Genomic DNA, 25,426 nt, shown 5'->3' with positions numbered 1-25,426 from the left:
TTAATTTTTACAAGGGGTGATCAATTTAGATTGGGATGTCTTTAGAAAAATTCAGGGTGTGACTAAAGTTACCCAGTAAAAACCACCTACATGTTACTTTGCCGCCTATCCACTTATCCAGGGTTGAGCCCTGGGTTGGGTCTGGGCTTTTTTTGGACCGACCATCAAAACAGTTGGGCTCATTTTGTGCCAGGCCAAGCCTATCAGAAATTCAATTGTTGGACTCAGGCCCATGACCAGCCATTACTCATCTTCTCCCGTAAACCCCTGCCATGTGGACTCATTTTCATTGGCTTCCACGTAACGCGTAGTGTGAGTTGAAATTCTAAAGAGAAGAAATTATATTATATATATATATATATATATATATAAATAATTAAAATCGAAATATATCCAAAAGTTTCCCTAAGCTAGCATCCCTAAATCAACCGAACCGGAAAAAAGTTTTCCTAAATCTAAATTTGAGCCCCAAAATCATCTTTAATTATTTCATCTGTATTCATGTAAGTAACCTTTCTCTCTCTCTAGAAAACACCTCCATCTCTCTGTATCGCTCTCTCTCTTACGGACGCATTCGACGGTTAATCCGTAATCGCACAATCGTCCTCCTCTAGTATCGGAAGTCCAATCGGCGAATCATATACATCGCCGCCGATACACTACTCCTGGACCCCGACCGGGAAGACGTGACGGTTTTTTGAAAATTATTGTTTTAGCCGCCGGCTACCGGGGCGCCGGTGTCAATTTAGGTGCGCACTATTATTAAACTGTGCACCTCTCCCGTTTAGCTTCCTAAACCTAATCATCCATACACTGTTTCTTGTTTTCTTTCTTCATATACGGAGATGAGCGCATTTTGTAATATTTGAATCATCGGTTTCTGTTTTCACGTAGAATTTTCAGTGTAGGTGTAATTGCTTTTGCTTTGAGGTTCGGGATTGTTAAGTTTGGCTCGTTTTGGCGGTTTAGGGTTTGTAGGTTGGAGTTTATATGGGGGTTAACGTTTCAATTTGATTAGATTTCGTCTACGCGATTATGGATCTGCTGTTTGCTCCGTTTGATTTGTTGGAATACCTTTTCTTGGTCACTGATGATTGTTTTCTTTCACCGGCATCCTGTTTTGGACCAAGAACCGATGGTCTTCCAAGTTAGTGTCGTTCTTATGGATTTAGCTCTTTTGAGTTTGTTTAGGCCGTTAGTCAATATAAATTGCATTTCCCCTCTTCGCTTAGTCGTTGAAGTTTCTTTTTGGTATCTCTGATTTCATATTTGAATTTAAGTGAAACGCTCCTCAGTTTCTGCTTTCTTTTCTGGAACATTTGTGCTGGCTTGCTGGGATGCATAGTGGAACGAAAGTAGCATACCTGTTGGGACTTGAGGACAGAAATCTTTGTTATTTTATTTTATATTTTCTTGCTTAGAATGAAACCTAGGTTGAAGTTAGGCTTGTCCGCAGGTGAAAACAATGTAGAACTTAATGATACTTGTTGTGTACTATACATCAATTTTTTAACTTGTACATTCAGCCCTTTTATTATTTTATTTTTTATTTGGAGCATTTTCATGATATATGTCATTCACTTACAACCTGATTAATATATCCAACAGGGTCTTCTGGAGAGATCATGGACTTTTTTCTACTTGGATAAATTGTTTCTTGTGGTTATGATTGAGAAATCATCTTCCTAGAGTTTTCATGTGAGAAGATGGCTTTTTTTGGGAACTATTCTAGTGGTACAGTTGTAACAGAGGACAAGGACCAGAGACATGGTCTTGGTGGAATTCGCAACTCTGTAGGGAATGAGTATGTAGATGCAACTTCTAGTGATAAAGAATATGATATGAATATGGATCTTCGGTACCAAAGTGATGGTGAACCAGATGAGCTCGGTGCTCTGCAGAGTGAGGCAACTGCTGAAAATGATGGTGCTGTTGTGAGTAACTCAAATTTGCAGTCTTCTGGCAGAAGGTCAGCTCTGTCTGGAAAATGGGGTTCAACTTTTTGGCAGGACTGCCAACCTATGGGCTCTAGGGGTGAATTTGATTCTGGGCATGGTTCTAGGGATGATGGATTAGAGTTAGAGGATGGTGATGGGAAGACAGATGTGGGAAAGAGTCACAGGGACCACTCTGATGTTCCTGCGAATGAGATGTTTTCTGATGAATGTTATGAGCTAGATGGGGAACATCAAAATGACTCAATGCATCGCAGGGGTCTCAGTAACTCTATTGGGGGGAATTCTCGACTGCAGTCAAGGCCTGTCTTTGGTAACAATTTGTCTAGGGGTTCAAGATCTTTAAATAAACATTATGATGATGCCGATGGTGGTGATGATGATGACAAAGGAAATAATGATGATGATGATGATGCTGATTACGAAGATGAGGATGATCAAGATGGTAACAAATTTAACAATGTTTAGTTTTTAGGTTGAAGTATCGTTAATTCGTTATAGCATGTTTATATGTCTCTTTTCTCCCTATATTTACACTTTACAGCAAGAAATTGCACACTCTTATACTATGCTGTAGTGTTTTTTTTTGGCTTCAGTCTGGAAAATTCTGGTCTGAGATTTTGTATCATTATTGCATGCAGAAGATGACCCAGCTGATGCAGATTTTGAACCTGATTATGGTGGCACAAGTGGGCGTGCAGGGAACAAGGTTAGCATCTCTGCATTACATTAATTTCTTTTTCTGTGCACTGATGCAAACCATATAATGGTATCAAATAGCTGCCCTGTCTGCATTTTTCTTGACCTTATATGTAAAAAAAAATCGGCTTGCTCTTTGAATTTTGAAATTGGTGGCTGTTGAGGATTTGATCTAAGAATCAAATTGCTCTTTCATATGTCCTTCCAAATCTCTCAGATGCAAACTGCCTGATGCACCTATTGAACTTCTTCACATGTTGTTTGGGGGATAATATATTTGTGGCTCCTCATAGATATGTAGCATGCTGCATTCCTAATCCTTCACGTTGACTAAATGCTTCTCAACAATTCCAGGATAAGGATTGGGGTGGTGAAGACTCTGATGAAGAAAATATCAGTGATGTCAATGATGAATTGGATGTCTCAGATGAAGATGATTCTTATTACATGAAGAAACCCAAGGGTAGGCAACAAGTTAAAAGTGGATGCAATGTGCAATCTTTTAGAGAACGCAGATCCCTCCATACATCCACACGACCAAAAAAAGTAAAGAAATCATGGGCAGGAGATGAGTATTCGGCAGAGGACTCTGGTAGTGACAGTGATGATGATTTGAAGAGTTCGACGAGAAAAGGTGCACAGTTGCGAAAAGGCACCGGTCGGTCCACCACGTACATGAATATTGGTGCTCAAAACAGTGAGGTTCGCACTTCTAGTAGGTCAGTTCGCAAGGTATCGTATGTTGAAAGCGAAGAGAGTGAAGATATTGATGAAGGCAAAAGGAAGAAATCCCAAAAGGTGCAGTGTACTTTTTATTAAAAGTCAAATGCATGGAATTGTGAGTTAAATGGCAGTCACGGCCTTTACCATTTTATTTATTGATGTATTTCTGAATTTGAGGCTGACATGTCATGAATTAGACGTTGAAATTGTTTGGAATCTTTTAGATAAAATGAGATGATTTCAGAGGAAGAAATAGAAAGCTGATTTCTTTGGCATTTCAGAGAGCACATAGAATAAGCCCAGGGGGAATGTTATAATACGATGGAAATATATTTTTTTCTTCTTCCAATTTTCCTTATGCATTCTTGAAGTTTATGCTATTTTGTTGTGCCCTGACTTTTCCCTCTGCTTCTTTTAATAGGAAGAAAATGAAGAGGAAGATGGAGACTACATAGAAAAGGTACTTTGGCATCAGCCTAAGGGCACTGCTGAAGATGCTTTGAGGAACAATAGATCAACAGAACCTATTCTGTTAAACCACTTGTTTGATTCTGAACCAGACTGGAATGAGATGGAGTTCTTGATCAAATGGAAGGGCCAGTCACATTTGCACTGTCAGTGGAAATCGTATTCTGAACTTCAAAATGTATGCCTCTCAATCTCTGTTGCTTAGGCAAAGTCCATTCCCTAGTTTTATTATGTTATATTCTTAGCAGGTTTTATTCTTGTTATTCAACTTCATTTTGTTTAGATGCCTTCCTTGCTTTCTGTTTGCAGCTAAGTGGTTTTAAGAAGGTCTTAAATTATACCAAAAAAGTGATGGAGGATGTCAGGTACAGGAAGGCATTCTCACGTGAGGAGGTATTGTTTGTCTCTTGCTATAATACAATATTCTCTTTAGGTCGTAATTCTCCATTATGTCATAGATGTAGAATGTGACTTGCATGTGCAGATGTTCTGTGGAGATATTTTTCATTTGTTTGCTAGGGCTTGTTTGGAATGTGAGTTTTCTTTTCTTGCTTGAAATGTACGGTCATAAGTATGTGCTGACATGTTATGAAAAACATTGGCCATTTTGTTATGTGTTTCCTGGGGCTTCTTTGTAAGTGAGATACCCATGCTGTCGGACGGTTAGTATGTACTTATATGAGTGTCTGCTGTGTTTAAGAAACTTAACAATAAAGGATTATTTATTGTTGGATTTGTGAGTAATGATGTTTCTTTTCATTTGAAATAGGTTTCTTACTTGAACTCTTTATTTATTTATGTATTCATGTTCTTTTTTATTTTAGCTCGAAGTCAACGACGTAAGCAAGGAAATGGATCTAGATTTAATTAAGCAAAATAGTCAGGTTTGCTTTCTTCTTTGCCTCTCCACCCTTTCTAGTATTGATATCTGGTGCATATTTACTTGTTATTTTTCAATTTATTCAGTTTTCTTTGTGCATATATTACGTGGGTTAAGGTTTGTGTACATCCCACCCACTGTGGGAGCTTTGTGCATGGGAGTTGTTTACCGTTACATATTCAGTTTGCTTTGATGTACTCTATGACTAGTTCACCATTTGCATCTTCAGGTGGAGAGGATAATTTCTGATCGAATCTCTACAGATAGCTCTGGTAATGTGCTGCCTGAGTATTTAGTAAAGTGGCAAGGTCTATCTTATGCTGAGGCAACATGGTACGTTAAACATTGTCATCTCTCTGTCTACACTTGCACACATCATCTCTCTGTCTACACTTGCACACATGTATGGTGGGGCTGTAACTGTTAGTTTCTCTGTGAAGTACGATCCAAATTAATTTATGGATATGATACTAGGTTAATAATCTTAACTTATCCCAGAGTAGTCTAGTTTTCCCGAGTTCTGAACTGCTTTGATGCATTGCGAATTGGGCCGTGTATGATAGTGTTTATTGACTTCTGGTCAGGGAGAAGGACATTGATATTGCATTTGCTCAAGATGCTATAGATCAGTACAAGGTATATTATTTAATCAAATTCTGTTGGGTTTATTTTACTTATTTTGTCTTGGCATGCGTGATGGAGTATTCGGTATGTGATTCTCTGTGCCTGAATTATGTTTGCCATATTTCTTTTCAGAGTAAAATTTTTCACACAATCTATTACTGTTTATTGGACAATGGGATGTATTCTATAACATGGAGACAGAAATTTACTAAAGTTACTGTTTCTGGTCCAAATGAGAATTGGTTGTTAATTATTAAGCCACAGATGATTAGACCCATGGAAGTACTGTCGGCTTTCAGTGGGTTACAAAATTTTACATAAACCTTTAAATAGCTACAGAGTTTATAGTTTGGATTTCCGCCTTAAAGACAGATATATGGCAAATTATTTGAGTTCCATGTGTTTCTTGCATGGTTGAAAACATCCTGTCACAAGATAAGAGAGTCCTATTTTCCTACTACTTTTTGAATCTTAAGAAAAGATCCTATAGCTTCCTCATGGGTTCTAAAAACTTTTTTATTATGGAATGCCTTATTCTGGTGCGTTGTGCTTTGTGTTGGCTGACCCTGTAATTTTTAAACTTAGGTTGCTCAAACCATTTATGCTTGAGTTAATATGGATTTTTGCTTTTGCTTTCAATTTTTTAGTGTATTTTGCTGAAATGCCCTTTCATCTGTTGTTTACACATTTATGTTACACATGCAAATAAACTGGTTTTTGCCTTGCCTTGCCTTTTCTTTTATTTTTGTTTTTATCTTTGCTTAGATTTTTTTTTCCTTGGTAGAATTGTGTCCATTGATACCTCACTAGAGCAAGTAAAATATGAAGTCACACTTGTGAGGCTCATGTTTATCATGTTACATGTTTCATGTATGGACCAACATAGAAAGAGATTAACAATTTTATGTTTATAATTTTTGGTATTGTGGGAGCAGGCGCGTGAGGCTGCCATGGCAACACAAGGGAAAATGGTGGATCTCCAGCGCAAGAAGGGAAAAGGTGCGTCCTTGTGTCCCTTTGTTAGGTTACTCTTGTATTCTGCAAGATTGTCGGTTGAAGAGCTCTTGCTTCCCAGTTCTGATTCTCCTTGTGATATAAGTTATCCAATGTTATGTAATGCATCTAGGGATGGTAGTTTCAATGGTTCATACGACCTTTACTTAAGCATGACCTGCTTGGCAATCTAGGCAGTGCAGGTACAGTCATAGCTTAAGTAGTGGTACCATGAATTTCACTTGCTTTTTGACGCAAGTGTCGACTGTGGATAGGAAAAACACAATGAAGGTGCTTCAGTCATAGACTCATAGCTGATGTTTATTTTATTTTTTGTAAAGAAAATGGAGCAAATTGTGGTCATTATTTTTTTCTGTTGCAGCATTTCTTCCTCTTCCTCCAATTTTGATCCCCCCAACTTTTACATATGAATTTGGTATGTTGTATTGTGCAAATAAATTATCTGAGTCCGACTTTTCTTTTGTTGTTTAGCAAGTTTACGAAAGCTTGATGAACAGCCGGAATGGTTGCGGGGAGGAAAACTTCGTGATTATCAGCTTGAGGGTTTGAATTTTCTTGTTAATAGGTATGCTTCTTGTTACTTTTGTTGTTATTTCCTGAAAAGTGAGTTACTGAATATACAAAGTGTACTCGCAGCTGGTTAAATGATACAAATGTCATTTTAGCTGATGAAATGGGTCTTGGTAAGACCGTGCAGTCGGTTTCCATGCTTGGCTTTTTACAGGTAAACTTTTATCCTTCTTTCTCCCTTGTTCTTATGAACTTTGCTGTCCCCAATAAATTTTGGGTTAAAAATTTGTGTCTTCTTCTTCCCACAGAATGCTCAACAGATCCCTGGACCGTTTCTTGTTGTTGTACCATTGTCCACATTGTCTAACTGGGCTAAAGAGTTTCAGAAGTGGCTTCCTGATATGAATGTGATTGTATATGTTGGTACACGAGCAAGTCGCGAGGTGAGTGTTACTATACTTTTTCTTAAAGAAAATTAAAACTGTTGTTGATCTTTTGTGCTATGTTTTTCCTTTCTTCTTTCGTTTGCAGGTTTGCGAGCAATATGAATTTTATAATGATAAAAGAGGTGGTCAGCCTATAAAGTTTAATACCCTATTGACTACTTATGAAGTAGTTCTGAAGGATAAAGCTGTTCTATGCAAGATCAAGTGGAATTATTTGATGGTTGATGAAGCTCATAGGTTAAAAAATAGCGAGGCACAATTGTACACAACTCTGTCGGTATGTTTAGTCTTACACATTATTGAATTTTTTAGTATAAGATACCAGTGGCCCATTTGGTAATTAGCAGATTATGGTTTTCTCTTTCTGTAGGAATTTAGCACCAAGAACAAATTACTTATCACTGGCACTCCTTTGCAAAATAGTGTGGAAGAGCTTTGGTAATAACTTCTCTTTGTTAGCATTATCTATTCGAGTCTTCTGAGCGTTAGAATTTAATTGTCAATTGTGCTTCAATGACAAAGGTTTACGAAGTCTTGCTTTGTTGCCAATGTAGAATAGCTTCTGGGGTTGCACACTTGCAACCTCTTGGTGCCTTTTAATAAATTTCTTTTGCATTTGAAAAGTAAAGATTTCTATTTAATATGGGATATCTCTTGATGAGGTTGCTATAGCATTCCATTTATCAAAATACTAGCAACAGTATGCATCCGCTTAAGAGGCTGATTGCCAGGGTCAAACATTGTCAGCCTTTTCTCCTTAAATCATATTATTACTTTAAAATGTCTTCCAATTTGTTCTCTTCAACTTTTACTTCTTTGCTGTTAATTATTTTTGCTTTTATTGATAGTGTTGTGTTTATTTTTGGCGAATAATCTTTGGATTTGTTCTCTTTTTACTTCTATTTTCAATTTTATGTAACTCATCCAAAGTATTTATACTTTGTCAATTGATCTTGAATATGCACCGCGTCTTAATTAGCTTTCTGGATTATATTTTTTGTGTATCTAAGAAAGAATATTAGAACTAAAAAGGGGCACCGAGGAGGGAGGGAGTTGCCAACCATGTACAAGAACTAAAATATCAAAATTCTAAGGCTCCTAACACAACTTTTATATCAAAATTACTGCTACCCATGCTCCAAAAGCTGATGGCATTAAACCAGTTTTCAATGATATTTTCCATATGAAATTCAGTGCTCCTGAAAACCTCTCGTTACTTTCCTTCCAGAATTTCCATGAGGTTGCCATTGGGATCATGGCTAGGTCTTTCTTCCCCTTTTTGCCACTGCTGAAGATTGAGCACCATGTTTCAAGCTCCTCAAGGCTTTCGGAAGTTACCCTGTAAATACCCAATAAGCGCGAGCAACTTCCCAAATTTAGTTCTTGTTTCTTGTCCCTCAATAAGCGAACAACTTAAATAAAAGAATCGCCTTATGACACCAGTAGTTTGGCTCATTTTTGTAGGGCGTCTTGAATTTTTTTTATTTATTTATTCTCTCTATCCTTTGCATTTGTGTTGGTTGGTGATTAGGCTGAAAAGAAAAGGGGGGAGTGACTGCAGGTTTTCGGCTCTCTGATGCCATGTACCATAATTTGAGAGTAGTTTTAGGTTTTTCTAGTCCTCTTTCTTTGTGTTTGTGTGTGTTCGCATGATAGTCATTCTCATCTTGTGTGTGTGTTTCTTTTGTACTGATATTTTACAGGGCTCTACTTCACTTTCTTGATCCTGATAAGTTCAAGAGTAAGGATGATTTTGTTCAAAATTACAAGAATCTTAGCTCATTCAATGAAAATGAGGTATCATATACCCACTTTTGCACTGTCACTTTACCATATCTGGCATATATCCACACCTGTACCCATATCTTTTTTTATAGAATGCTGAAATATTTGACTTTAATGTAACATCTATGTTGGATATGCTGTAGCTTGCTAACCTTCATATGGAATTGAGGCCTCATATTCTCCGAAGAATTATCAAGGATGTAGAGAAGTCATTGCCTCCTAAAATCGAACGGATACTTAGGGTTGAAATGTCCCCTCTTCAGAAGCAGTAAGAACTATAATCAGCATCTGATAAAGTTGTATTCTGTTTATTATCGTAATGAATTGAATTTTTGACACGTTCCACTGCCACTGCTGCATATTATATAGGTACTATAAGTGGATTTTGGAACGCAACTTTCATGATTTGAATAAAGGAGTTCGTGGGAATCAGGTTTGCATTTGTATCGGACATTGGCAATGTGTAGAATTTTTTTTTTTTTTCGGATAATTTTTTTTAAGATTGTTAATTTTTTGAGGGAGTAGGAATCTAACCTAACCTCATGCAAGTGACGAAGAGCAAGCCTTCACTAGACCATAGTAGCTCCTCTGGCGATGTGTAGACTTTTTAGATCGATTTCATACTTTTTGGCAATGCCCAGTGTTTCGTTTTCCTCTTTTTATTGATAATAACTTACTGCTGTGGTGGATGGTGCTTCTTTTTTGTTTTTATGTTTTTTACTCTTTATCTATCACCTGTAAGCTTTGATTATAACATCATGAGGTAGTCTTCCATTAAGAGCAAGTAGAAACTTTTGTTGAGAAGAATTGAACAAAATGTTGGGACTCACATGAGGTCTTAGGTTGCTGAAAAGTTGAAAAATGTGTACCCAGAACTGGTCATTGGACACAATATATGTTTATTTTAATGTGCCTATTTAGCCCTTGCTATACTGTTATTCTGCAAAGAATTAAAACTGGGGATGTGTTTTAATGCTTTCTAATTTTCAGGTCTCCCTTTTAAATATTGTCGTAGAGTTGAAGAAGTGTTGCAACCATCCGTTCCTATTTGAAAGCGCTGACCATGGTTATGGCGGGGACATCACCACTACAGAGAGCAGTAAACTGGAAAGAATCATCTGGAGCAGTGGGAAGCTAGTTATTCTTGACAAGCTTCTTGTCAGATTACATGAGACAAAGCATAGAGTCCTGATCTTCTCACAGGTCTGTTTTAAAAGCCATTGCGTGTATGCCCCTTGCAAATTGTGCGCACTTGAGGCTGTTAGATGGCATGCTCATAACCAGTAATTGGTGTCATTCTTTTATAAGGCAATTAATAGACGTTGAGATTAAGTTTCCTGCAATCTTGCATAGCTTTCTTTTTGATGATTTTATAGCAACATGGTCAAATTGTTTTGTTAGTTAGCTGACATATGAGCAGATTGTTCTTGAATAATGAGCCTGTCAGATTGATGTCAATTTGGGGACTGATTTTCCCTTTGTGTTCTTGCGTCCTTAGTTTTCAGATACCATTTTATTTTATGACATTGAAACATACCAAGGTAGTTTGTAATCTAAAGGCATCACATTGGACTGTTTTTGGAAATATTTGCTGAAGTATCTAGATTGTAGAGAAAGCATCTGATGATATGATTTTCTTTATTGTTATTTGTTGATGGGATTTCGCAAGAGTATGGTGTGCATGGTGGTTGTTTGATCACGTAGGGTATTGACAATATATTCCCATGCTCCCAACATACTGACTAGACTCGTAGAAATCGATTGGCATGTCAATGCTCTTTAATGTTCATTTGTGCTACATCCCTTATATTCTTTATGAACGAGATGTAATATTTATTTGGAAACACATGTCTGATCTATGTTACCACTTACCTCTTGCAAAGAGTTAAGGTGTAACCCGCCTATGTTTCTTCTTGTCAATATATGTTACAAGAAGGATTATTTTTAGCAATTTTGGACTATGCTTAACATGTCTATTATTGATTGTTATCATATGGCTAGAAACTGTAACTTATGAATCTTCCTCATTCCAGATGGTTAGAATGTTAGACATACTAGCACACTATATGTCACTTAGAGGTTTCCAATATCAGAGACTTGATGGTAGCACCAAGGCTGAGTTGCGTCAGCAGGCTATGGATCACTTCAATGCTCCTGGTAGTGAGGATTTCTGTTTTCTTCTTTCAACTCGAGCTGGTGGTCTCGGTATTAACCTTGCAACAGCTGACACTGTCATAATATTTGATTCAGATTGGAATCCACAAAATGACTTACAGGTTTGGAGCAGAACATATTTTCCTTCTTTGAAAGAATTGCCCTTTTCAATATGTTTCCCAATTTCTAATCTTACTCCGAAGGGAAAGCAAATGAATCCTTTGTGTAAATGGTCCATAATTTTCAGGCAATGAGTAGAGCTCATAGAATTGGACAACAAGAAGTTGTTAACATCTATAGATTTGTTACAAGCAAAAGTGTTGAGGAAGATATCTTGGAAAGAGCTAAGAAAAAGATGGTAAAGTACACATTCTTTTTTATGTTTTTCCATTCCTCTATGCATGTATCTGCATGCTCATGAACTTGCATATTTTCTGGGCTTTCTATCTGTATTTTGGTTCTCTTTGCCAAATATTTACATTGTCTTCATGTCGTGTTGGTTCTTGTAGGTTCTTGACCATTTGGTGATCCAAAAATTAAATGCAGAGGGCAGATTAGAGAAGAAAGAAGCAAAAAAAGGGAGTTATTTTGACAAAGTAAGGACTAATCTGGAAATAATTATTTTTATTTCTATCTTGTTCCGTACGCTTGATAATAACTTGTAAGCTTGTCTTAGAGATTTCAGGTATTGAAATTTATTTTTTATTTCTTTAATTTTATTGCGTGGCTTAAGTATTTTCCATGAGTAGTTAGTCCAAGTGTCTAATATTTATTTCTTTTTAATTGCAGAATGAGCTTTCAGCAATCTTAAGATTTGGGGCAGAAGAACTTTTTAAGGAGGACAAAAATGATGAAGAAAGTAAGAAAAGGCTCCTAAGTATGGACATCAATGAAATCCTTGAAAGGGCTGAAAAGGTTGAAGAGAAGGTAGAAGCTGAAGCGGATCAAGGAAGTGAACTATTGAGTGCTTTCAAGGCAAGCAAATACTTCCATGAGTGCTTGATGGAATCTTTTCTTCTTCCTAGGTTGAAGAAGGCGGAATGCTTTTATTAGTTGCTCTGTTTTCCCTCCTTCTGGGGTTGGGTGCTTTTGTTTTAATAGCTGTGGCAATTGATCATGCAAATTTACTTTATTTTTTCCCATAATTATAGGTTGCCAATTTCTGTAGTGCTGAAGGTGATGGGAGTTTTTGGAGTCGTTGGATAAAACCAGAAGCTGTAGCTCAAGCTGAGGTATGATAATGGTTTTGTTTCGATATTTCAATATCATTGAGTTCTTTCTCTTTTGAAATAAATGTTCCAGTTGGAGTGATATGTATCAGATCATTTTCTTGCTTTAGGAGGCTCTTGTTCCTCGAGCTGCTAGGAACACAAAGAGCTATGCCGAGTCCAATCAACCTGATAGAAATAAAAGGAAGAAGAAAGGATCTGAACCCCAGGAGCCTCATGAGAGGGTCCAGAAGCGTCGTAAAGTAGATTATTCTGTCCCGTCAGCACCAATGATTGACGGAGCAGTTGCTCAAGTAAGAGAATGGTCTTATGGGAATCTGTCCAAGAGAGATGCATTGCGCTTTTCTCGTGTGGTATGCCTTTAATTCTTATTGAGAAGTTTATTCAGCTTTGGTTTTGGGCATTCCTTCTGTTTCCCTCTATGAGTACGCAGATAATAAAAAGAGCAAGAAAAAGAAAAGTTGAAGGCCAAAGAATTAGGGTTATGGTTATAATTTATTTAGATCTTGGATTTTGATGCAGACTTTTCTAGTTAGTTCCAGTCTTGTTTTATGGTTCTTTAGGATGGATAGCTGCTGCTCTTATTTTTGAGGGCAAAGAAGGATTTATTAGAAGATATTGCCTGGGGGTCCCCCACACACACAGACAGCCATTTGCAGGATAAATCTAACCTGGTCAGAGAAGAAAAAAAAGGGGGACATTAGATCACCACATATGGCATGGCATTTGATGAATCTGGGTCAAGATTGCATTGTATCTGGACATTTCTCATTTTAGGGATGCAGGATTGCTTTAGTCAGGTACAACTGGTACAAGAACAGCTGTCGTAGTTAGCTCGCACAATAACTAAATCTGGCAGTACTCTAGAATTTCTGTAATATCAAAGTTATTTTTCCTTTGTCTAGGTACGTCACATAAATCTTGAAAGTTTTGACAGCCCTCTAAAAGGCTTGAAGGGGAATGTAATTAAAGCACAAAGTACAAACAAGAATCTTCTTGGTTAGCGTAAATAAAATATGAGCATAGCACTTGTCCCTGTATCTGAAGGAGCACTTGGCTTCATAAGGATTATTCTTCAGGTAGTTTGGACAGTGAAAGAACTGGTCCCTAATGGACTTCTACTTGGCACTAGTACTAGAATCTACTTGCAAACATTTTTTTTGCTTCATGTGGTGATAGAAGTGTTTGTGAGGTTAGATGGGCCTTATGAGCTATTTTTTGTGGAACAGCGATAATGTCATTTTCAGAGAACATTAAAGTGAGGGCTGGAATCAAAATCCAGTGAATTTAAACTAATTGGTAACTTGCTTTTTCTACCTTGTCATTGCTCTAGCGTCAGCTGCATGTACCTTTCACTTTATTGATAAAAAGAGGTTAATGTATATAAGTTTTGTACTTTAATCTTTATCATTGTTGTTGTTGTATTGTTTGTTGATGTCTTTGAATATGAGAGAGTTGAAGCAACCTACATCTAAGATACACATCAAACTAAGTGTTTGTGGATGGGATGGGATGTTATCCTGTTGTCATAACTCATAACTGTTTCTTGTAGCTTTTCTAATTATAGAATTGTGTCATAACTTTATTTTTTTTACCTTTAAAAATTAGGTAATGAAATTTGGGAATGAGAGGCAGATAAGCTCCATTGTTGCAGAGGTTGGTGGTGCAGTTGCTGCAGCTCCTCCTGAAGCACAGATTGAACTATTTGACACTTTAATTGATGGCTGTAGGGAGGCTGTTAAAGCAGAAAATCTGGACCCAAAGGTTGGCCTTAAAATTTTCTTCAAATGCTTTGTGTTGATTCTCTGACACAAATCCTTCTGTTTCCGCTGGGATACTCTAAATTTCTTTCAAAATAACACTACATTTGATCAATATATAGGGTTCCCTGTTGGATTTTTTCGGTGTCCCTGTGAAGGCTAATGAACTACTTACCCGTGTTCAAGAACTTCAGCTCCTAGCCAAGCGCATTAGTCGGTATGCGGATCCAATTGCACAGTTTCGAGCTTTGTCATACCTTAAGCCCTCAAATTGGTCCAAAGGTTGTGGCTGGAATCAAAGTATGTTTTTTCCTTCTTTATTTCCTGCAATAATACCTTTTTTTGGTGTTTTTATTCAGCTTTGTGGATATATCTGATTCTTTTCTATTTCTCTTATGGTAAGTTGACGACGCAAGACTGCTGTTGGGAATACACTACCATGGATTTGGCAATTGGGAAAAGATAAGGTTAGATGAAAGCCTTGGCCTTACAAAGAAGATTGCTCCTGTTGAACTTCAGCACCATGAGACGTTTCTACCACGTGCTCCAAATTTGAAGGACCGTGCAAATGCGCTTCTAGAAATGGTAAAAAATTACTCAAGAGTATCCTTCACACATCTGACAAAAGTTTCGTTTTCTGAAAATTACATGCACATATTTTATTGTTTGGCTATAGATTTCCTCTCTCTTTTCCATTCTACTTTTTCCGTCAATTTGTGATTTCTTATTGTGGGCCATATTCGTGTACTTGTTGTCTTGGCTTTTAGCAAGGAATATCTCATTTTTCATGGCTTTCGTAGTAAAATATTCATTTTTAACATATTCTCTCTCATTCAAGTGAATACTTAATAGTGGATGCAGTGGTAATTTTTCTTTTCTTTTATGCTAACCACCTCTTTCTTGTGTATTTGGTGCTTGTTTTGGGGGATGTTAATGGAGACAAGGGAAGTAACTCAGGTTCAGTGTATCCTTATGATGCAAGTAAAATTGCCTCTCTTTGATGGCTCTTTTATCTTTATCTTCTTGATTCGAGCTTTCTGTTCTTTGACTTCCCTTGGACTTTGCCTTGTGAGGTTCCTTTTGGGAGTGTGACAATTAGGTCTCTTGAACCAAAGCAGACAATACCATGCAACTATTGGGCTTAGTCATTAGAAATGGTCCCAAATTCCGCCAAGGTTTAGACTTGAACTTGTAGCGCATTTTGAGGGCAAAACCATGAGGCCACTTTACCATAGCTGGCAATACCTCACACATATTGTGTCTGGTTCCTACAAGTCTCGTACATAAGTACATGTTTAAGATTGCCAATCCATTTTCCTCTCCCTCTAGACTGACTGGTCAAAATTTTTGGCAATCGCTTGTGTTTCTGTGTACACTTGTATGCTTGCATACTCTTATCTTTCAGACATGCCTATCGTACTTCATGATCTAAGTTGATACTTAACATATAGGCAAGTTGGCAGGTTTTTTTTGACATGTCAGTGATTTTTATCTGTTATAGACGGCCCAAACCTGTTCTAAAAATAACATTTTACCAGGAACTAGCTGCTATTGGTGGAAAGGGAACAAATGCTAAAGCTGGTCGTAAGTCTTCGAAGAAGGAGAAGGAAAAGATTTTTAACATCTCAATGCCTCGGAGGGAGAAGAGAGGAACTTTTAATTCTCCTATGGTTGTCCAAAATAAAGACAGACCAAAGAAAACCCAGAAACTTGAACCTTTAGTGAAAGAGGAGGGTGAAATGTCAGACAATGAGGAAGTATATGAGCAGTTTAAGGAAGTAAAATGGATGGAGTGGTGTGAAGATGTCATGGTTGATGAAATTAGAACTCTGAATCGTCTTCATAAGTTGCAGACCACCAGTGCCAATCTTCCAAAAGAAAAGGTATGTCTTTCTTCTTTCACATTTGATTTTATTTTGCTATAGAACTATATATTTCAAATTTATATTTTCTTTCAGGTACTTTCGAAAATTCGGAATTATTTACAGCTTATTGGACGAAGGATAGATCAAGTTGTTGCAGATCATGAAGAGGAACTTTATAGACAAGATAGTACGTTTTTTTACTTCTATTTTCTTTTAAACCTTCTTGTCTGTGTTTTTTCTGATCAACTCCATACTCCCTGTGCTTAGGGATGTTGCATTATTTCTTGTTTTCTCAATTACTTATGCTACTCAAGTGTATTTCTTTACTTTTCTTTGTCTACCTCGTCAATATCAATTGTTGTCTTTTAACGTTGAACATTTAGAGCTGATTTTATTATGTGCACTTTTTAGTCCCAATCGACTTGAGGCCCCTGCCTCTCCCGAAGGTCTAATAAGAGAATTAGTGAAGTGGATTTGACTTGCCTTTTTGCTGTTTTCTTTTCTAAATTTGCATGCTTTGCACTGGCATTTGCTAATTTGCATGTTCTTTTACAGGGATGACCATGCGATTATGGAACTATGTTTCAACATTTTCAAATCTCTCTGGAGAAAGGCTTCAACAGATCTATTCCAAACTCAAACAAGAGAGGGAAGAGGAGGTAGGAGTTGGACCATCACATGTCAATGGCACCGGGTGCAGTCTTATTGACAGAGATGGAGATGCTAATCATTTCATGCGGCAAAGAGGGCACAAGACCATCTATCAAATGGCAGAACCATTTCATAGGGGTCGTGATACTGGGAATTTAGAAGGTTGGAAACAAAGAAGTATGGAAGCTGATATCCATTCTCTTGTTCAGCCTCCGCCTCAGGGACATTTGAGTAACAATGGCTCTCGTTTAGCTGATCCAAACTCACTAGGGATTCTTGGAGCGGCACCATCTAACAGTAGAAGATTTGGTAATCGACTGCGTCAATCTAACGTTCCCCCTCGACATAATTTCTCATCAGGTATCAAGTAGTGATTATGTATGAAAGGAGAGCTACTGATTCAGGAGATTGCACCATCTGCTTTCGCCTTGTGGCTTTACTGCTTCAGCCACTGAATGCTCGAATAGAATTCTTTTTTGAGCAATGGAAATAATAACAGCCGCATAACCTTAAATTGGTTTTGAGTATCTGATTTCAATGAACTGTCGGATGGGAATTGCAACATCGTAAGAGAACTCTGCCGAGTTTAGAACGCGAGAATCAATTATCAAGACTACAGAACAGTTCAGTTTCGTGCCGTTTTTGGTTGATGAGTCATACAAATTATTTTAGTAGATGGTGTAATGAGGGGTAGAATCAACTCAAAAGTATACATGTATGAGGGGCACATATTACTTGTATGTTAGAAAAATTTGTACATTATCAGTTTTGCAATATTCTTTAATAGCAGTGAGTTTACTCCGACCGATTCTGATAGCACTGACTGACAATTTATTAAATTCTTTCTTTAATTGTTTGTGAAAAAGAAAGTGTGCGCTTGGAAGGGCAAAATTTAAGCTACACAAGGAGCTGTGTATTTTTTTTTTTCCCAGTCTTATAGTGCAGTATTTGATCTGTCCTACACTTTGATAAGAACATGATTGACAGTTCATTAGGTAAAACCCAAATGAGGGAGAGTGGAACCAAGAGAAAAGGCCATCTCTTTGGGGGGCTAATGGACCAATGGAGGAGAATGAACTGAGGCCTCAAAATAGGAGATAAAGGAAACTGATTTATCTTGCGAAAGAAAGAAATATAAGCAGAGAGGTGTGTGTGGTAATGGTTTGTCACGAGAGGGAGTGGCTGGCAGCTCGCTCTCACATTATCTTTTATGTTGTTGGTTTTTCAACCTCATACTTAAAAATAACATTTCTATTCAAGTGTTTCCTCTGATTGTGGTTTGTCTTTTTGTACGTTTCCATTATTGCCTGATTTGTTTCTTTTCCTTAATTATTTTTCTTTGATAAAATTTTAGACATACATAACGCCACAAGGCGAAAGCAGTAAATACATTTCAAACCCTCCATTGGACCCCTGGTGGAATCAGTCAAGGATCTTACTCGTCTAACCTAGCTCGAGAAGGTTTCCTTCTTGTATGGATAATGCTTGAGATTCACAAAAGATGATCCCAAAAGACTCTCAATTAATTAACTTAATTAATGTGGAGTGTTGAATGTTAAGTGAGTTTTACATATGTGTTTTTAATCAATCATTATTTTAATATTATATAGATTTGGGGTTACAAAATGAGAATGTGGCATTGTCTGTCCTTGTTGTATTGTGAGCAGGGTCGAGAAGGAGGGTGTTACTGGTCGGTTTGATTTGTTTTCTTCTAAAAAAAATTACCAAGTAGAATGGAAACGCAGAGTAATCAATTACTAAAAATTTACCGAGTAGAATGCACAGGGCATTGATGGAAATTGGGAAAGAAAAAACAATACAAAAAAATGTTAAGTGGGGTAAATTATTAAATTAGCGCAAAATCGCTGTGAGTTAATTCTTGACCGCAGGATTCAAACGGAGTCCATTCTTATCCGCCACGTGATATGGAAGTGGGTCCCACGGTAGTGATCCCGCGCGCTCTTATAAAATGCGATTCTTCTGTTTGGCCTTCTTTCCACTGCGAGGCAGGTCCTCTTCCTCAAACTCAACTGCTGAAGACGGATACTCTTTCAGGTTGCACCGAATACTTCAGAACTTGCCTTTTCTCTCTTTTAGATTCTATGAATTTTTCTTTCGATCATGTAGTTTTGTTAGTTTCGTTTCCGTGGACTGGTTTTTCTGCTTATATATGTGTGTGTTCGTTTGTTTATATGGATTCATGAAATGTAATCTGTCTGTAAAGTCGCAGATGATGATGTTGATGATGAAATTGCATCTGGTTTCTTGATATTTATCTGTAGCACAAATTGTGTATCATACAAACAAGCATGTTCCTTATTTGCTAATTGCTAGAAATAGAAATTTTGTAGAAAAGAACGTTTTATTCTCTGGAATTTTCATCAATTTTAGGTTTAATTTCCGTCCAAAGCTCCACTGTACGATATTAGCAAAGCAAGTTTTCAAAACACCGGTGTTGTTCTGCAAACTATGGCACTCAAAAGGACTCTTATGCAGGCTCCGTTTGGGTCTACGAGTTTTCCTTTACATATTTTATAGGACATATATATGTTGAAAAAACTAACTTTTCCATCAGGAAAATTATGGATTTTCCAAAAGCTTGATTTTCCTTGACACAAATGGAGCCTTGTTATTCTTTCATTGGGGTTACCTACTTATCTACCTTCTGTTATCTACTACGGTCTCTACGGCATATTAAGTTTTGATTCTCTGCCTTTGCTATTCCTTCTTAGTACATACTACTTACCAAGTTGAATGGCTCTGAAACACACATACCGTTTGAACTTTTAACAATGAATTAAGCGTTTGTTTACATATGCTTCTTTTTTTGTATTACTAGGTCTTGCCTGAATTGAGTTTCCAAATAATTCCAATAACAGAAGAAAGCTACAGAGTGACCTTATCTGGATTTCCTTAATGGGTTTTATGACATACTTTTTTTTTTCCCTCAGTATTTTCTGGACAATGTTTTCTTTCACTTTTCCATATAGACTAAAGTTGAGGACTGAGGAGGGATTTTATGATTGATTTTTTTTTGGCGTGGTTTTTGTAGCAGAGCTGTTCTGACGCTGAACCATCAAGAATTGGTGAAATTCATATTATTTGGAGGCGGCAATATGGACTATGTTTATGGACCAGGAAGGAATCATCTATTTGTCCCTGGGCCAGTTAACATCCCAGAGCCAGTCATCCGGGCAATGAACAGGAACAATGAGGATTATCGTTCTCCGGCAGTTCCTGCGCTGACAAAAACTCTGCTTGAAGATGTGACAAAGATCTTTAAGACAACCAGTGGTACTCCATTTATTATCCCGACAACAGGTACTTGTTCTTTTGCTAAATCAAAACTGTAAATGCAGATGATGAAAATTCTGGATTATCCTAAACAAGAATCAAAGACAAAAACCAATCAAATGCTTAAAATAATGCATGGAAAAGAAGGGGAAAAGAACATACTTATATGATGCCTAGGTGTTCTTAGATCGACGGATAGAAGGTGTCAACTGTCAATAGTAGTGACATGAATGACATACAGGATATAACATAGTTTTTTCCTGGATATCTAATTTCACACCAATAGAAGAATCCTCGCAAATTTTATGTATTTGAGTTATTCTGACTCTCGTGTTAGCTAACATATCTGTTTTTATCAGGAACTGGTGCATGGGAGAGTGCACTTACCAATACACTGTCACCGGGAGATCGAATTGTATCTTTCCTGATTGGTCAATTCAGTTTGCTCTGGATTGATCAACAGCAGCGTCTTGGCTTCAAGGTCGATGTTGTAGAAAGTGACTGGGGTGAAGGTGCCAAACTTGACGTTCTGGCATCAAAACTTGCGGAAGATACTGCACACACCATTAAGGCCATTTGCATTGTTCATAATGAGACAGCAACTGGAGTTACCAACAACTTGGCTACGGTCAGAAAAATACTTGGTGAGTGCACGATCTTATGCTTTTGGAAGTGGGCAGCCTCACAATGTGAACACCCAAGTCTGATTTAAGAACTCAACAGAAAATGTATGGCCTTTTTTGCATGTTTCCTTAGTGAATGTGCACTGTACATTTCTTGAAAAGAGTATTTGGAGAAACCCACAAATGTTTCTTAGTTGCTTTGATGTCTTATTTTATGTAGTTTTGGATCATCTCATACATGGTTACTTTCAGATCACTATCAGCATCCGGCCCTCTTTCTTGTTGATGGAGTATCATCAATATGTGCTCTTGATTTCCGTATGGATGAATGGGGAGTAGATGTGGCTTTGACTGGCTCTCAGAAAGCTCTTTCTCTTCCAACTGGGATGGGCATTGTTTGTGCAAGCCCCAAAGCTTTAGAAGCTTCTAAAACTGCAAAGTCTCTGAGAGTTTTCTTTGACTGGAATGACTACTTGAAGTTCTACAAGATGGGAACATTTTGGCCATACACCCCATCCATCCAACTATTGTATGGACTCAGAGCAGCTCTTGACTTGATTTTTGAGGAAGGACTCGATAATGTAATTGCAAGACACACCCGTCTTGGGAAAGCAACGAGGTGAGACATTTTTAATTTTACAGGAGGTCTCTGACTCCTTGAATATTGAATTGTCCATCATATGCATTTGCATTTTTGAAGCCTTATGTAGATGAATTTCGTTGGTGGAGCGAATTTCAAAGGAATCATGATAAGATTTTAATTCATTGAAAATGTAGGCTGGCTGTGGAAGCTTGGGGCCTGAAGAACTGCACTCAGAAGGAAGAATGGTACAGTGACACGGTAACTGCAGTTATGGTTCCCCCGTATATTGATAGTTCAGAAATTGTCAGAAGAGGGTGGAAGAGATACAATTTAAGCTTGGGTTTGGGCCTTAACAAAGTTGCTGGGAAGGTATTCAGAATAGGACATCTTGGAAACTTGAACGAGGTAATTTCATTTCTCTTGCTGCCACATGGAAGATAATATTTCAACTCACAATTACTAAGAAACTCCATGTATATTTATGCATTTTTGAAGGGTGGAGGCTGCTAATAGAACTATTTCAAGAATGCAGGATTGATTTCAGAACTCATTTAGGAGAAAGTTGATTAGAACGCATTTTCTTGCAGTTTATAGCTCAATGCATCAAGTACTGTGACAAATACCATCATCAAAATTTTAATAAACTCTTAAGTTCCTTTCTATACACAGGAAGATAGCACGTTTAATCCTAAGTATAACTTCTTGCTTCCTAGTCACATTCAGTTTTATTAGTGCTTGCATAGTGCTTCAGTTGTCTCTGGGTGATTCTCAATGATTCTTTCTTCTTTTTCTGAGTTTTATATGAAATGGTCTCATCATACGTAATTCATCTAATATTGTTTAGTACTGAAAAATTCTGTCATCAGAAAGTTTTGAAGGTAACTCTCAGTAAACAAAATTGCTGAGGAAGGTTATTGATATTACTTTAGTGGTGCTCTCTCTCAAAGTTGTTTTCTGAATTTTTAGTTGCAACTATTGGGTTGTCTTGCCGGTGTCGAGATGGTACTTAAAGATGTGGGATACCCAGTAAAGCTGGGAAGTGGAGTTGCAGCTGCCTCTGCTTACCTACAGAACACCACTCCTGTGATCCCTTCCAGGATTTAACTGCTTCATGTTACTCTATATAAAATCCACGACTTTTTCTCGCGCACTTCTGAGGCTTTGCCAAATCTGTACTCACTATATTGTTATTTGTATTAATTTGCACTTCGAAGTCTCCAAATATGTACTCAAATACTTTTTGTTCAATAATCAATGAACTTCACTTGTTTATAGAAGGATCTTAGATTCATACATTGCTCAACATGACATTGCATACAGTAGCAATGTATGTTGAAAGAGTGTGAAGGAAATGTAGAACAAAACCCTAACATATATAAATTGATAGCAGTAAATGCATAACTAATTCTTATTAGGCATTTGTTACCACCTTGGATATACTAGATTGGCTAGACTCTAATGTAGACCTGAAAATCTTTACATGTATACCTTAACTAGATTTTATTCTTCTGTTTTTGCAGTATAATTATTGTCTTTTACAGAAGAAGTGGAATTTTTACAGTCGATAGGTTAGATCTTAGGGATACACAGTTACTTTTTCATGTTTTGACTTTTTCTGACCTTCAGGTTTTAACAACTCTTATAGTTGTAGCTTCTAGAACCAAATGAGTTTCAGGGAAGAAGAACTTGCCAAATTGCCTGTCAAAGGTCTCAATGGTATCAGAAACTGGTGGTTTGTCTAAGCTATTCATGGAGATGCAGGATTTAAATAATAGAACTCATAAGACTCCAACAGATATTTTCACAGGCTATATGAGCCAAAGTATGAACTCATGAGCTTGAACTTTTGAGTTGTAAGGTTTCAAGTTTGTATTGTGGCTCAATTTGCCCAAATATGTGCGTTGAATTTTAGGTCTTTATTTTCAACAGCTATGCATGTTAAAGAAATTGAGGCCTCTCACATCTGAGTACACGAATACGATCATGACAAGTGTATCACCATCCCTAAGCACACAAAGGAATGTGACAAATGGAAGAGCACCTCTGAGCATGGGTTCGATGTGACAAGTGGGACGAGGATTTAAAGAAGTTGTGTGAGGGGGAGTGTAGGAGCAAACACCCAAGCCAAAATCCGATGTGACAAGTGGAATGGGGATTTAAGGGACTTGTGTGTGGGGGAGTGTTGGATCACACACCCAAACTAAAGTCACGTATGGAAAAATGATGAGAGTTGTGAGTGCTTTGTTAGGTGTTGATTAGACCTCGTCTCATGAGTCATTGGCTTTTGAGACAGGAAGTTCTCATCCAATGCCACCTAAACCCAAGCATACCTAAACCCAAGTATTAGGCACATGTAACGTGGGCTCGCTGGTCCATATTTCTGACACAATCAAACAGTAGATACAACAAAAACCAATACCCTTCATACTCACAGATCCCTAGACAGGGTGTCTTGAGTAACTTCATCATTCTTTAGTTACATTTAGCAGCCATTAATTAGATGGGGAAGAAACATATTCTTCTTCCTTGGTTTGTTCTTTTTGGTCATCCATGACAAGCATCCTCCTTGTGTGCTGCACCTCCATCTCTCCTCATCCTTTTCCTTTCTTTCTTTCTCTTCTCTTTTCCCTTCATTTCTGCCTTTATTTTCAACAACCTGCAATTAACTTTTCTTATTTGAGTCAAGCAGGTATCTCTAGAATATACTGGAATGTAGTAATCTCTTTGAACAGACTGTATACATGTTGTTAATAATACTTATATAGCTTGAACAGAGAATTTGAAATTTTGAATAGACAAGACAAAAATCCTCTCTGCAAAAGATTTGCTGACACTTTTTGGCAAATACTAAGAAACTGCAGACTCAATATTCAAAATTCAAATTTTCTAACACTATCAATTAATTCCTAATTTTATCTCTGCATAATTAGTCAAGTTGTATCTAAGCATACCTTTTTCTCACTTTTCATCTTTTCATTAGAGTTGAGTGAATCTCTGCCTTCTGCTTCCCATTGCTTCGGCAAGCTCACGATGATTTTTGGGGAAGAAACAGGGCTAGAACTGTTTGATTGAAGCTCAGGTGGTGTGCTTTGAGTGCCAACATCCTTAGTAATGCTCTCGACAATCCTTGCTTCTGAAAGTTCACAAATCTTCAAAATAAGGACAAATAACACTTCAAGAACACAAAACAGAAGTAATAGAAGAGAAGCTGGTTGTGCTTTTAGGACCTTGAATTGGAAAGTGTAGAAAACTAGAAACACAAGGCTTTGTGTGGATTTGCTTCGAATGAAAAGAGTAAACAAGAGGTGCAGACATAGAAGTCCTGTTTGCATAGTTGCGAAATGATCTCGCGCTAAGTGTTTTAGCTGATAAACACTCCAGTGGAACCTCCCCTGAGTGTGGATTGCATATATACTTCTCTGCTTCATTCCACTTGGAGTTTAAAGCAAACCCATCTGGTGATAAGCAATCCCAATAGTTGTAGCTATACCTTGCCTGCAAAGCTGGAGCACACAAAGCATAATCAAACATTATAGGTTATTACCAACCAGGAAGTTCATATTTTTGAGTAGCTTATTACCTTGGAGAGCAGTAGTGAAGGAGTAAGTTGATGGGTCTATCTCCTCTGCGAGCATAACCGGAATTGTTTGAGAGATACATGTATACAAACATGTAAGAAAAACATAGAGTGGTATATATGTATGTACCTCTCAAATTGTAGCCTGGAGATGAGGCAGTGCTAGAGATGGTTCTATTTGATCTGAATGACCTTGCTTCTTCCCTAACTCTTTCGATGTATGATGCAGAAAACCGTCTTGAATTCGTGTTTCCTCGAGCAGCTTGAGCCTTCAAAGCCCATTGTCCCAGATTGAACTCTTGTGGGACTCTAGAAGGGGATTGTTCCATTAGAATGACAGCAATAGTTTTAGGAGTCTCTGCTTCCTTTGTTTCTGGTAGCCTTAATTATAAGCCAAAAATTCCAACTTTACAAAGTTTAACCAACTCTGTCAAACAGATTGGAGACTCTCTTTCATGAAACTGAAAATTGGAATGAAAAGTGAGGTTGTGGGTCTATTGCAACTTAGGAAATAAACAAAGAAAATACAAAAAAAGGGATGAAAGTTGCAGTATGTACTGAAAGTTATTTGAGTTGGAAGTTGGAA

The 25,426-nt window shown here is 37.4% G+C and overlaps 3 protein-coding genes across 8 annotated transcripts; 2 read left to right on the top strand and 1 right to left on the bottom strand.

Annotated features, from left to right (window-relative positions):
- The first annotated feature begins 421 nt into the window (after nucleotides 1-421).
- Nucleotides 422-17,576, top strand: LOC119990655 (protein CHROMATIN REMODELING 5-like). 3 transcript variants are annotated; one of them, XM_038836668.1, is made up of 31 exons: nucleotides 422-503; nucleotides 1,609-2,400; nucleotides 2,597-2,664; nucleotides 3,009-3,452; nucleotides 3,799-4,023; nucleotides 4,155-4,238; nucleotides 4,670-4,729; nucleotides 4,955-5,058; nucleotides 5,310-5,361; nucleotides 6,285-6,348; nucleotides 6,835-6,928; nucleotides 7,000-7,087; nucleotides 7,182-7,316; nucleotides 7,405-7,596; nucleotides 7,690-7,757; nucleotides 9,023-9,116; nucleotides 9,248-9,372; nucleotides 9,474-9,537; nucleotides 10,095-10,307; nucleotides 11,138-11,380; nucleotides 11,506-11,616; nucleotides 11,768-11,854; nucleotides 12,048-12,233; nucleotides 12,410-12,490; nucleotides 12,598-12,840; nucleotides 14,096-14,251; nucleotides 14,370-14,547; nucleotides 14,651-14,832; nucleotides 15,786-16,130; nucleotides 16,206-16,299; nucleotides 16,668-17,576. In XM_038836668.1, the coding sequence occupies exons 2-31, from the start codon at nucleotides 1,707-1,709 to the stop codon at nucleotides 17,132-17,134; spliced, it is 5,241 nt and encodes a 1,746-aa protein (XP_038692596.1). In that variant the 5' UTR covers nucleotides 422-503; nucleotides 1,609-1,706; the 3' UTR covers nucleotides 17,135-17,576. The 3 variants fall into 3 exon arrangements, with proteins under 3 accessions (XP_038692596.1, XP_038692597.1, XP_038692595.1); XM_038836669.1 differs by lacking the exon at nucleotides 422-503 and adding an exon at nucleotides 510-749 and having other exon boundaries at nucleotides 2,600-2,664; XM_038836667.1 differs by lacking the exon at nucleotides 422-503 and adding an exon at nucleotides 510-749.
- Nucleotides 17,577-18,680: 1,104 nt separating this feature from the next.
- Nucleotides 18,681-22,540, top strand: LOC119990708 (serine--glyoxylate aminotransferase-like). Of its 3 annotated transcripts, none has more exons than XM_038836772.1 (6): nucleotides 18,681-18,818; nucleotides 19,819-20,084; nucleotides 20,417-20,701; nucleotides 20,933-21,299; nucleotides 21,458-21,668; nucleotides 22,230-22,540. In XM_038836772.1, exons 1-6 carry the CDS (start codon nucleotides 18,733-18,735, stop codon nucleotides 22,365-22,367), a joined length of 1,353 nt encoding a protein of 450 aa, XP_038692700.1. In that variant the 5' UTR covers nucleotides 18,681-18,732; the 3' UTR covers nucleotides 22,368-22,540. The 3 variants fall into 3 exon arrangements, with proteins under 3 accessions (XP_038692700.1, XP_038692699.1, XP_038692702.1); XM_038836771.1 differs by having other exon boundaries at nucleotides 18,702-18,818; nucleotides 19,816-20,084; XM_038836774.1 differs by lacking the exon at nucleotides 18,681-18,818 and adding an exon at nucleotides 19,668-19,683.
- Nucleotides 22,541-23,664: 1,124 nt separating this feature from the next.
- On the bottom strand, nucleotides 23,665-25,426 carry LOC119992157. Of its 2 annotated transcripts, none has more exons than XM_038838818.1 (5): nucleotides 24,971-25,423; nucleotides 24,844-24,888; nucleotides 24,491-24,766; nucleotides 24,215-24,396; nucleotides 23,665-23,919 (listed from the first exon to the last, which is right to left on the bottom strand). In XM_038838818.1, exons 1-5 carry the CDS (start codon nucleotides 25,167-25,169, stop codon nucleotides 23,746-23,748), a joined length of 876 nt encoding a protein of 291 aa, XP_038694746.1. In that variant the 5' UTR covers nucleotides 25,170-25,423; the 3' UTR covers nucleotides 23,665-23,745. The 2 variants fall into 2 exon arrangements, with proteins under 2 accessions (XP_038694746.1, XP_038694747.1); XM_038838819.1 differs by having other exon boundaries at nucleotides 23,755-23,929; nucleotides 24,971-25,426.

The sequence above is a fragment of the Tripterygium wilfordii genome, chromosome 22 (genome assembly GCF_013401445.1).
Source record: "Tripterygium wilfordii isolate XIE 37 chromosome 22, ASM1340144v1, whole genome shotgun sequence".
Classification (NCBI taxonomy): domain Eukaryota; kingdom Viridiplantae; phylum Streptophyta; class Magnoliopsida; order Celastrales; family Celastraceae; genus Tripterygium; species Tripterygium wilfordii.
The sequence above is the reverse complement of the archived record's forward strand: the minus strand, read 5'-3'. Positions and strand labels throughout refer to the sequence as shown.

Excerpts from the sequence above, each read along its gene's own strand:
- LOC119992157 (XM_038838818.1), bottom strand. The coding sequence starts at position 25,169 with ATGGAACAATCCCCTTCTAGAGTCCCACAAGAGTTCAATCTGGGACAA. Across the intron at positions 24,889-24,970 it reads TCCAGGCTACAATTTGAGAG|AGGAGATAGACCCATCAACT; the intron begins GTACATACATAT and ends TTATGCTCGCAG. Across the intron at positions 24,767-24,843 it reads CTTCACTACTGCTCTCCAAG|CTTTGCAGGCAAGGTATAGC; the intron begins GTAATAAGCTAC and ends TGTGTGCTCCAG.
- LOC119990708 (XM_038836771.1), top strand. The coding sequence starts at position 18,733 with ATGCGATTCTTCTGTTTGGCCTTCTTTCCACTGCGAGGCAGGTCCTCT. Across the intron at positions 18,819-19,815 it reads GAAGACGGATACTCTTTCAG|CAGAGCTGTTCTGACGCTGA; the intron begins GTTGCACCGAAT and ends TGGTTTTTGTAG. Across the intron at positions 20,702-20,932 it reads TACGGTCAGAAAAATACTTG|ATCACTATCAGCATCCGGCC; the intron begins GTGAGTGCACGA and ends GGTTACTTTCAG.
- LOC119990655 (XM_038836668.1), top strand. The coding sequence starts at position 1,707 with ATGGCTTTTTTTGGGAACTATTCTAGTGGTACAGTTGTAACAGAGGAC. Across the intron at positions 7,317-7,404 it reads GTACACGAGCAAGTCGCGAG|GTTTGCGAGCAATATGAATT; the intron begins GTGAGTGTTACT and ends TTTCGTTTGCAG. Across the intron at positions 7,758-9,022 it reads AATAGTGTGGAAGAGCTTTG|GGCTCTACTTCACTTTCTTG; the intron begins GTAATAACTTCT and ends GATATTTTACAG.